The following is an 11,761-nucleotide window of genomic DNA, read 5'->3' as shown; positions in this document are numbered from 1 at the left end:
GGCCACATCAACGTGGGCAGCTGCAGCATCCTGGGAAAGCAAGCAGGGAGGGGCCCTGCAGAAGGTGAGGCGGCCAAGGAAGTGTGCGTGATGAAGCCAGCTATGCTGACCCCTCTCCTTAGCACCTTTCATTTAAACACCACTAATACACTAATTCCCAGGCCAAAACAATGATGAATTCTAATCGAGACTCCTAGGAATGTGTAATTTCAACTTTATGAAAAAAATAAACTCACAGGAATATTAATATTAGAAACTAGTGATTATCTCTTTTTAAGATTTATTTATTTGAAAGGCAGAGTTACAGAGAGATTTATCTTCCATCTGCTGGCTCACTCCCTGAATGGCCGTAATGGCCAGGGCTGGGCCAAACTGTATTCAGGGGCCCAGACCTCTTCTGGGTCTGTCACATGGGTGGCAGGGGTCATAGCAGGATCAGAAGTAGAGCAGCCAGGATTCAAACCAGTGCCCATATGGGATGCAGACGCTACAGATGGGAGCTTAACCCATTGTACCACAGTACTGGTCCCTAGAACTTTTCTTAAAAATGCTCTAAACTATTATGACAACTTTTTTTTTCCTAGCTCAGGTCTATATTGCATAGCTCTTTACTTTCAAGAGAAGTCTCCCCTTAACTATTTGAAAAGACTGAATCTGAAAGTATGTGAAACTGCAATATATTTTTAAAAGACTTATTTATTGGAAAGGCAGAGTTCAGGGGCACACACACAAACACAGGGAGAGAGAGAGAAACAGAGAACACAAGAGAATCTTATATCTGGTGGTTCACTGCCCAGATGGCCATAGTGTCCAGGGTTGGGCCAGGCCAAAGCCAGGAGCATGGAACTGCATTCCAGGCTCCCGTGTTGGTGCAGGGGCCCAAACATGTGGGCCATCAAAAATGCATCATTTTTAACAACCTTAGATTACCTGTTCCCTGGGACCGTACATTTTTTGGGGGTTACTATTTTGCTCCACAAGCTGTCTTAGAGCCACTAGAAGCAGATGTCTGTCACCAGTGACAAGATGTGCATGACAGTTTCCAGCATCTCCCATCACACGCTACCGGCTTTCTTGTCCGTTGGTGAATTAATCTCTCCAGGTCCAACAACGTGAAGCTGTGTTGATACAAAGGAACTGTGGTTTAACTATCACTGCAGGAACCTTGTGTTTGCTAGACAATGCTTATTAAGACCACCAGATTGCCAAAGGATGTGAAGTCTGGCTACTTTTGCAGAAATCAAACCATGCATTATAACACTTTAGGACTTTGTCTTTCTGTCTCAGTTTTTTTTTTTTTTTTTCTTTTCCATTTACACCTTGCAGCTTTTGTTGACTGCCCACTCCAGTCCCAGGAAGGCAGGGATTACACTGCCTCGTGCACTGTTATTTCCCTATCACCCAATAATAGCTGTTGAATGAATGAATGCATTTGTCCCTCACTGATTGAGGATATTTTAAATTACACTCCGATTACAGTAATTCCGTGCTAAGCTTGGAGGTGGCATGCCACAAATACTGCCTCATGGTGGCCAAGACAAATGCAGGCATTGGGGAGAATAGTGGAGGAGGGGAGGAAGGGAATGAACAGGAGCCTTGACGGACAAGATTTTGGGGGCACATGCTGTCACAACAGGCCAGGGCACCCGCCTCGAAGGTCTCGGCCAGCAGGAAAGCGTTTTGCTGTCCTAGTCACCCTTGTCACTTTTTCAGAAAACATTTCTGCAGCATTATCTACTGTGAGACGTTTTCCCTCAAAAGTCACGCTGCCCCTTCCTGGATTTGAAATTTAATTACTTTCACCTTTCCGTTTTTTCTTGATTCATGTTCACAGCCCGTGGTGGGAAGTCAGTCTGTATACAGTCACTCAGAATTATTGCACTCAGTGGAATGTTTGGGATCTGGGGCCAGATCTGTATGACCCAAGGGCTGGGTTTTGCCTAGTCAGTTACACGGCAAGCAGTTCGTGAGAAATCCTGTTTCAAGTTCATTGTAGCTCAGGCTACAATAGGCATTGCCTGTGTTCTAACTGTGCCACATCATTGATCCAAAAGTGTGCCCTTCACATTATTTCTTACTAAGTCCAGACTTCTGCATTGCCAAAGGTGAAGGCATGGTGTGCCTGCCCTCACGTTCCACAACGTCTGTTCTTGATCTGGCTACAAACAGACAAAGGGACAAGCTAAGGTTTGTCTGACCTTCAAGGTCTCACGTGGGATTCAGAGACCCAAAGGGAAACTGCAACATCGAGATACAAATAGCACCAGGGACTGAAAAGAAGGGGACAGATACTGTATCAAAATATTAACATCACAGTCACATTTGTGTGGATCTGGCCAGACTTGGCCTTTGTTTTGTTGGTCAATCGCTTGATTTTTCTCTATCCTCTTCTTGCTAGTCTTAAGTAACTTTTATCGGAGCGCAGGAACACGACCTAGAACAGCTCTCTGTGATGAAATAGCTGGGCACCTTGGGGGCGAGGTAGTGATTGCTCCTTATAAAACAGAGGCTTTGCAAGAGACGCGCCATCCTAAGTGTTTCCAGCCTTTTCTGTTAATTTCGTGCAACCTTACAAAGATTCTCGCCAGCTCTTTCTCTGGATGCCAACGAATCCATCTTTCGCACAGCAGCGAACAACCCAGCCTAACAGACACAGCTCCAGTACTGAAGGCTGCAGAGTCACCTCCTCCGGTTACGGCTGCGCCGCTGCGGGCCGCTCTGCTCCCGCAAACCGGGTCCCTTACGAGGGACCCGGTTTTCCCGTTCCTGCCGTGAGCGATGCTCTCCCAGGGCCAGCGGCGCCCTGCCCTGCAAGAGCGCCCCACGTCTGCTCCGCAGCTCCTCCGAGCCGCGCTGCGCTTCTGCAGTGATTGAAGTCAGGTGTCGCGGCGAGTGGGCGCCGCGCGCAATCAGCAGGGCCCGGCCGACCGCTGGGCGCCCCCGGCGCGCCCGCGCGCGTCCCCTCGCCCGGGCGCACCTGCCGCGGATACCGCGCGCAGTCGCAGCGCACGCGCCCATTCCCGCAGCGCCGCCGCCGCCCCAGCTGGGCCGGGAGGAGGCCCCGCGGGCCGGGCCGGGCCGGGCGCGTCGGAAGGGGGCGGGGCGGCGGGCGGGCGCGGCCTATATGAGCCCCGCGCGGCGGCGAGGGCGGGCCTGGGCACGCGCGGCGGGGTCGGCGGAGCACCCGGCGCCGCAGACGCGCGGGCTGGAGCGGGGCGGCGGGAGCGGCCGGGAGGCGGAGACGTGGTGCCGGGTGGCGCGGGTCCACCTCCGCAGCTCTCCTGGCTCCCGCCGGCCTTCGGAGGCGGGCCCGGGCTGCGGCAGCGGCGGCGGCGGCGGCGGCCTCGGCGGCCTGGGGAGGTGAAGTTGGGCGCGGGGGCGCAGAGGGGCCCGGTGTCCGGGTGGGGCGTGGCGAGTTTTTCCGCGCGGCGGACGGAGCCGGCGGGTGCCCTCGAGGCGTCCGCGGCGGCGCGCACGGGAGCTGCCCTGCGCTCTTGCTGCGGATGCGCGCGGGGGGTTGAGCTGCGTGGCTCGGGGCGCAGGGCCCCTGAGAGGCAGCCCTGAGACCGGCTGGGGGTGGGGGTTATGGGTTAGCTACGGGTTAGTCCAGGGGCGCCTCGGAGAATGAATTCGGGGCTCTGGCACCTTGCGGAGGCCCCGGCCCCGGGGGCCCGGCAGCGAGGGGCGCGCCCCGTAGGCCCCGAGGGAAGTGAGCCTTCTTGTTGAGGCCCCCGACGGCGTGGGGGGCTTCCCCGGAAAGGTCGGCTGGGGTCGAGGCCTGGGCTGGTGGGGAGGGCCGGGCGTGGGCACCTTGCCTCGAGCTCACCCCCGGGTCCTGGGAATGGCTCGGAGCGTGCTTTGCGCTTCTGACCGGAGAGCGGCTCCCGAGCCGTTGCGGGATGAGCGGTGCTGTTTCTAGAAGCGTCCCCTGGAGCGAGCCTTTGGCCTGTGCAGAGGCCTTGGCCCGGGCTTGGCAGTGGTTCCGTCGGTGCGCGGCGCCAGCGCGGCCTTGGGTGGAAGGTGGGAGGGGGCTTTCGGCGAGTGCGCCGGTGCTCCCCGGGGAAGCGAGAGCAGGGCTGTGCCCGCATTCACCGGCGCGCACTTAACGTCCCTTTCTGCCCTTCAGCCTCCTCTGTTTCAATGGTGCAGCTGTCTTCGTCCGCTTTTGGCTACCAGACACCTTCAGGCCTCGCCGAGGAGGGGACGGTGGCGAATATGAAGGCGGCCAAGCCCCAGCTGAACCACAGCCCGCATGGGGAGGGCCCGCGGGCCATGAGCCCCCTGCAGCCCGCCGTCAGTTCTGCGTCTCCTTCCCAGGCTTACGAGACCTATATCGACAACGGACTGATATGCCTTAAACACAAGATCAGAAACATCGAGAAAAAGAAGGTAACCTCCCCCCCCCCTTTGTCCCTCCAAGCCTGAAAATGCATGATCTTCAACAAGGGGTTAAGCAGCCGAGGTCTCTATTACAGCAGGGCTGTGGGTGTTCCTTCCTAATTAACCTTGGGATTTAACTGATTGAGAACAATTAAGCAGGCAGGCTGAATAGTGGATGTATCCAACATTGTGTTTCATTTGTCGACACAGGGAATAAAGATATTCTTCCTGGCGAAACTGGTGCCTGCTGTGCGGATGCTTGAAGGGCTGGGTGTTCCAGGCCGGGTGGACTGCTTGGGTGTTGTCTCCCTCCTTTCCGGGGTGAAGGGCAGCCGGGTTTTGAGCCTGCTGCTGTTGCTGTGACTTTGTGCAGCACCTGGTACTGCAGTGTGGCTGCTGCAGTCCGTAGGTGTCACCGTGGCACCGCCAGGCCGTGAGGTGGCCCTGCTTTCTGCGCTGGGAGGAGTAGGTGGAAGTGTGCCGCACAGCCTTGGGAAGAGACTCAGGCATGGGGTCTTGGTGCCGAACAGTACAGTAGAAGCTGATGTCAGGATCCCAGTGCTTTCTCAATTCCTGAGTCATGGAGCCCGGGAAACGCTGCTGCACGCTGCCGTGTTGTGTCACGGCTTTGATGGCGAGGGCTGAGTGCTTAACTCTTGGGACCCTGGTGCTCTTCAACATGACTGCAGTGAGTCCAGAGAATCGCTGTTCTTTGTCTTTTTTAAGGGAGGTTTTTAAGAGTCTGGATGATGCTGTTTCTCCGCGTTTTCCATTTCCCTTTAAGCTGGGAAGGTAGTGAGAAGGGCCGGTGTGGCAGCTTTGCTGCAGCTCTCCCCGTTGGTCTTCGGAATGCATGCACTTGTGGCAAGGGAAGTGTGGCCGGGTCAGCACAGTTGCTCTGCCCTAGAGAAACTAGTCAAAGCAGCATCTGGGTTTTTTTTTTTTTTTTTTTTCTTTTTTGAATGTCATTTAACTGTTTGAGAGTGAAGGACCACAGGGACAGGACTGCGATCGGCTGCTTCACTCCCCAAATGCCCGCAGTCGAGCCTGGAGCTGGAGCTCAGTGCGAGGCTCCCACGTGGGTGGCAGGAACCCCTGTGCTGGAGCGGTGACCTGCCAGCTCAGGGTGTGCGTTAGCAGGAAGCTGGAGTCAGGAGCTCGGGCGGAATGTGCAGCCCAGGTACTGTGATGGGGAGTGTGGGGGTCAACCGCTGGGCTCGTGCCCTCTGCCAGAGCAGGGTCTGTGGAAGGGCTTCGATGGGGCGGGGAAGTGGCGTCTGTATTGCAGTGTAGTTACCTCCTGTGTATTCAAACATTCCGACTTCCATTCTGGATTGTGTGAATCGGAAACAATCTTTGTTTCAAGATTCTGAGAAAGCATTTTAAGAATATGAAGCCAATTCAAGAAAAGCCTGAAAAAATGCTTTTAGAATACCTTTCTCTGTCTCTGCATCTCTAGTAAATAAATACAATATTAGAAGAAGAATACCGTAGTGGGTATGTGCCATTCCTGTGGGGCTGGTGGAGGTAATTTAGCTTTGCTGGATTTCTTTGACTACCAAATGCACTGTGAAAAACCGCTTCGAGTTGAGGTTAGTAGAGTCCTAGAAGTCTGTGACATTGCTGTGCTTCTGTGACTGGAGATGGCTTGCTCAGAGGCCCCGTCTTCCTGCAAGAGAAGAATTGCAGCTGTGAGACACAGTAGCCGTAAACAAGGTAGCACAGCTGAGGAAGAGAGTACCCTTGGCAGGCCAGTGGAGAGCCCAGAGTGCAGTCTGCATGCAGCCTGCAGGTTTTACAGATACAACCCATGCTTCTCTTCCCCCCTTCCTCTTCTGGGAGGGGGCTGGGTGCAGAGCTTTGCGGGCATGGAATTCGTGAAATTCCTCCTGGGAATGAACACAGGGTCACTGGGTCTACTGGCCCCTGGAAGTTGTTCCCCCCCCCCCCCCAACACAGGCAGGACTGTCAGGGTGCAAGTGCTGGTCTGCCTCCCGGGCGTGGTTCTGTTCCTCGGACCCTTTGAGCACTCGGAGGCTGAGGTCTGTCTACCTTCCTACTTAATACTTTCGTTAGGAAGTTTGCTGTTGGGAAAATGCCATGTGATTCAGCAGGTAACTGAAGTAACAGTTGAAGCTTGAGGTTAGAGCAGAACTTCTGAATCTCAACACGCTTCGTGCTGGGTGATTCTCTGGTGGGCAGTTCTGTCCCGGGCACCTGAGTGCACTGGGCGGCGGCCCTGACCTCCACCCCTCCCCTCCTCCCACTCCCTGTCCTGGTGACCAGAAGTATCCCCAGACCCAGCCAACTATCTCTGGGGGACGGAATTGGCCTAGATGGAGCACCACTGGGTTAGTGGCACCAGGTAAGTCCCGGTCTGTTAGTGCTCTCTAACTGTAAATAGAAGAAATTAAGAGATCGAGGCTTTATCACTGCTGAACTTGTAGAGTTCCAGGCTAACGTTACTGTGTCTGATGAGCCTGTTCCCCTGTGACTGGAACCCATCTGCAGTTGATTGGCATTCCTGCGGGCTGATTACTTGAGAATCGTGTTTTCATGGGAAGCAAGACCTGGTATTGAGCTTTCTCGCTGTAGAGTTCTGTATCAGATTGTAGTAGACACACATTTCTCTTTTGTAGCTCAAACTGGAAGATTACAAGGATCGCCTGAAAAATGGAGAGCAGCTGAATCCAGACCAGTTGGTGAGTGTCCCATGATCCTTTGTCGCACTCTGGTTTCCCTTTGTTCAGAAAGCTCTGGGTGGATTTAGTGAAACTGGAGACTTGGTAGGCCAAAAAATGGGTTAGAATCTCCGGGATTCTTTCGGAACACACAGTCTTATCTCATAATTGAGTCTTGGCTGTTGGGATTAGGAGGATGGGGGCTAAGTAGTCTGATACGAGTGACAGCATAGACGGTCAGCAGGAGTCAGGCTACGGATGTAAGCTAGGCTTAAACTCAGGAGAAGTGAGAGAGGAGCAGGGCACCCTCCCGCGGTCCACTCGACCCTGGTGGGTTCCGGCGCGGGTGCCTTTGTGCTCCGGAATATCGGCGAATATTTGCCCTGGCTGCCTCTAGTTTTCAGTTGATTTCCTCAAGTTCCTCTCCTGGTTCCCCGATGTCCTGCCCTGCATTGCTGTGCCCCGTCTCATTGGGGGGTGGGGGGGTATCTGACAGGTGTGTAGCCTTCTAAGGAACAACTCTGAATATTAGACTTTTGGCAATGCTGTATGATATTCTGTAACTTGTCCATGATACATTTAAGAGGGAGGGGCAGATTTTATCTAATTAACAAAGAATTTTTACAGTAGGGAAATAAAAAAAAAAATGGTTCATCAATACACTTTTGACCTGATCACATGTCCTGGCTGAGAAGAGACAAACTTACTTAGAAGTGACTTGATCTAGCCTGTGAGTTCATTGTCTCATCTTTTTCAGCTGAGATTTTTGGTTGTGTGTCATAGTTGCTGGCATTCAAGGCCTGCTGCCCTGCGCTGCTGGCTCTCCTCATCACTGACCCAGAATTCTGGTGATGTGGTGGAGTATGCTTTTGCTGAGGTGCACGTTTGAATTGTGTGAGTTCCGAGAGTGGTGTGCTCGCTCAGCTGAACACCCAACCTTTGGACTTGGCTTTGCTTTTCCGTTGTCATAGTGTGTCCGGTAATTCTTAGACTGGGACAGCTTTTCTCTGTGTAGGTATCTTTGAAGGAAGGATTCTGGTACAGCTGTATTCTTGATTTTTTGGGGGAAAGGAGGGAGGGGGCAGGTGGTGGTTCTCATGGTGGCTCTGTAAGAAATGCCAAGGACATGCCCTGTTTGAGACCTGTAGCCAGGCGAGCTGCAGTCTCTGTTTTTGATTACTGTCTTTATAACAACATACTGCTTCTGTAATAAAAATATGAACTTGGATTTCTTTTTAAGATTTATTTATTTGAAAGGCAGAGCGTCAGACACAGAGAAAGAGATCTTCATCTGCTGGGTCATTGCCCATATGGCTGTGACAGCCATGTCTGGGCCAGGCCAAAACCAGAAGCTGCATCCTGGTCTCGTGTGGGTTGCAAGGCCTCAAGTACTCGGGCCGTGTGCTGCTGCCTTGCCGGTCTCATTAGCAGGGGGCTGCATTGGAAGCAGAGTAGCTGGCACTCCAATTTGGGACGCTGGAATCGCAAGGAACAGCTCGAGCTCCTGTGCCGCCATGCTGGCCCTGAGCCTCAGATGTTGGGTAGTAAGTTGACAGTTGCCGGCTTCGTATTACTGATGGATGAGTCCCCTGCATGCTGTATTCCCGTGTGCTGTTGCCTATCGGACTTTGGCTGATGGCCCCTTGTTTCTGCTTTCCTGCTATTTTCCCAAACCTCCTTCCTTTAATTTTGGCTACATAAGTCAGTGGCTTAATCAACTACAAGGAAGGGATGCCTGAAAACATTGGAGACTTCCTCACTTTAATTTTGTATCTCGCATGTATATCATCAACAAATCTGATGGTTTGAACCATCAAAAATACATGAAACTGACCATTTCTTGTAATTCCACTTGTGTTATCCTGGTCCAAGGGACGTCATCTTCGTCCATATTGCTGTCAAAGCTCTCTGAATGTTTTTCACTTTTTTTTTTTTTTTTTTTTGACAGACAGAGTGGACAGTGAGAGAGACAGACAGAAAGGTCTTCCTTTTTCCGTTGGTTCACCCTTCAATGGCCACTGCGGCTGGCGCACCACACTGATCCGAAGCCAGGAGACAGATGCTTCCTCCTGGTCTCCCATGGGGTGCAGGGCCCAAGCACTTGGGCCATCCTTCACTGTACTCCCAGGCCACAGCAGAGAGCTGGCCTGGAAGAGGGGCAACCGGGACAGAATCCAGCAGCCCGACTGGGACTAGAACCCGGGGTGCCGGTGCCACAGGCGGAGGATTAGCCTAGTGAGCCACGGGGCCGGCCTCTCCTCTTCTTAAAGTCTGTTCTCATCATAGTAACCTCAGTGATCCTGTGGAGATAGTCACTTGTCGGCTTGAAAGTCCCCACTGGGGTAGCTGTTTAGCCTAGCAGTTAAAAGTCCCCATTGGGGCAGGCGTTGAGCCTGGCAGTTAAGACACTGCTAGTTAAGATGCCTGTGTGGCATGTCAGGGTACTTGGGTTTCAATCCCAGCTCCAGGGGCTGGCTCCAGATTTGTGCTAATGTAGACCCTGGGAGGCAGCAGTAATGGCTCAAGCAATTGGGCTCCTGCCACCCACATGGAAACCTGCATTGAGCCCTTGGCTCCTGGCTTTGGCCCAACTCCAGCTTGGCTGTCGCAGGTATTTGGGGAGTGAGCTGGTGGATGGGAATTTTGTCTGCCAGCTTCTCTTTCTTCTGTCTCTCTGCCTCTCAAATAAAAAGAAAAAAATTCCCCCACCGGTTCCCATTAGGCCGGCATAGTGTGCTGAGTGGGGTCTCAGACCCTATGAAGTGTGCTTCCTCTTTACAGTCTGTCTGAGCTGCGTTTGCCGTCCAGCTCTCCCTTGCCAGCTCCATTCAGCGGCCGTGGCCCTCTTGCTGCTGCTCACATGTGCCAGGCACTCTTGGGGGCTTGTCCTTCTGCCTGGGCCCTTCCTCCGTGTGTCAGTGGCTCAGTGTTGCCCTCCTGCCTTGTATTTGAAGGTCACCTCAGGAGGGCCTGCGGTGACCACATGACCACCACGCCCTGTCCATACGCCTCAGATCCTCTTCTTTTTTGTAGCAGAAGTTAGCATTTCTCTGAGAAACGGTGAAATTATGTTTTATTTTGTTTATCTCTGTCTTTTGAGTACAAGCTCCGTGAGAGTAGGGATTTTGTGTGTTGCCTGCTATATACTTGGTGTACAGCATCTAGTAGGCATTAAAATACTTGCTACATACAGATTAAGTGTAAAGTGACTGAATATTTCCTCTTGGGATGTGATTGACCACGTAGTTTGTGCTGCTTTGAGAAAGCACATCCCCTTACCAGAGCAGTGTATGTTTAAGGTAAGAAAGTTTAAGGTATATTTAAGGTGAGAAAAAACCTGTGAGAACTGATGGAAGTATTTCAGCATTTAATTAAAAAGCTCCAAGTTTAGTGTTCAAAATTGGTACATGGTTCTGAAATTAGGAAATACTTAAGATATAGCTTTTCCTCTCAGCCCTGTCTTTGCCCTGTTCAGTTCTCATCTTACTGTATGTAATTTTTTTTTTTTAAGATTTATTTATTTATTTGAAAGTCAGAGTTACACAGAGAGAGGGGAGGCAGAGAGAGAGATATCTTACCTCCACTGGTTCACTCCCCAGTTGGCTGCAACAGCCGGAGCTGCGCCGATCTGAAGCCAGGAGCTTCTTCTGTTCTCTCACACTGTTGCAGGGGCTCAAGGTCTTGGGCCATCCTCTGCTGGTTTCCCAGGCCACAGCAGAGAGCTGCATCAAGAGTGAAGCAGCCGGGTCTCCAACCATTGCCCATATGGGATGCTGATGCTTCAGGCCAGGGCGTTAACCCACTGCGCCACAGCACTGGCCCCTCAAGCTTTGTTTTATTGGACAGTTGAGCAGGAAGTAGAGAACTGGGGCGTCCTGCACCTAACAGGGTACAGCCCCCTCCACTGTTGGCGTCCATCATTAGAGAAGCAGGTTTAGGTGTGATGAACCTGCCCTGACAGGTCGTCTGCTCCACACTGTTCCCTCGAGAGGTGCCCCCTGTGGGTGTTGACAGGTGCGGTGGTGTCTGCTGTGGAGGTGTAGAGCAGAGTTCTCTCCCCAAAGACCCTGCGCTCGGCCTGCCCCTCCCCCTCCCCTCTTCCTTGGCTCCAGAGCTGTGTTGCTGCCGTGCCACCCTTGAGGTTGGGTCGATTCTTGTGTGAAACCATCAGAGTCTGCTCCTCTTTGTGTAATTTGTTTTAGGGGTGAGCTCTTGGGAAATAATCTGTTTTTCTTTATGAAAATGCATTGTGTTTAGATTTCTTGTTTTGGAGGCAATTTTTATAAACTTCTTGAAAATAATAAACTTTTTTTTACCTTTTTGGTTTATTCCACTTGTTGTCTTTTCAACTCACTTGAGCTTTTTGCTTTCATTCGGTTTATTTCCTTTTTCTAATGACAATTTCATTTTCTAAAGTTCTTTGAAGACAGTGAATTTTCCTTTATCACATTAGCTGTATCAGGTTTGATACTGTACTTTCGGTACTGTTCATGAGAAAGATATTGTAAAAATATTTGTGTCTTTGAAAGGCAAAGGGAAAAAGGGGGAGAGAGGTCTTTGGTCCACTTGTTTACTCCCTGAATCCCTGCATCCACTGGGGCTGTGCCAGACGGAAGGCAGGAGCCTGGCACTCAGTCAAGGTCTCCATGTAGGTGGCAGGAACTCAAATACTTGGGCCATCATCTCTGCTTTCCCAGGCC

At 52.1% G+C, this 11,761-nt stretch overlaps 1 protein-coding gene across 7 annotated transcripts in view; it reads left to right on the top strand.

Annotated features, from left to right (window-relative positions):
* Positions 1-3,345: 3,345 nt before the first annotated feature.
* The window catches only part of CAPRIN2 (caprin family member 2), a 48,205-nt gene continuing 39,789 nt past the window's right edge, over positions 3,346-11,761 (top strand). For 4 of the 7 annotated variants that reach the window (XM_062195029.1, XM_062195028.1, XM_062195027.1 and 1 more), the window contains exons 1-2: positions 4,127-4,389; positions 7,020-7,082. In XM_062195029.1, the coding sequence (XP_062051013.1) occupies positions 4,141-4,389; positions 7,020-7,082 (312 nt within the window). In that variant the 5' untranslated portion in view covers positions 4,127-4,140. Of the gene's footprint in view, positions 3,361-4,126; positions 4,390-7,019; positions 7,083-11,761 lie in introns of those variants that run through there. The other 3 variants (XM_062195032.1, XM_062195031.1, XM_062195030.1) reach the window with 1 other exon arrangement.

Source organism: Lepus europaeus, chromosome 6, assembly GCF_033115175.1.
Source record: "Lepus europaeus isolate LE1 chromosome 6, mLepTim1.pri, whole genome shotgun sequence".
Taxonomy (NCBI): domain Eukaryota; kingdom Metazoa; phylum Chordata; class Mammalia; order Lagomorpha; family Leporidae; genus Lepus; species Lepus europaeus.
Note: the sequence above shows the minus strand (reverse complement) of the source record. Positions and strands in the feature narration are given on the sequence as shown.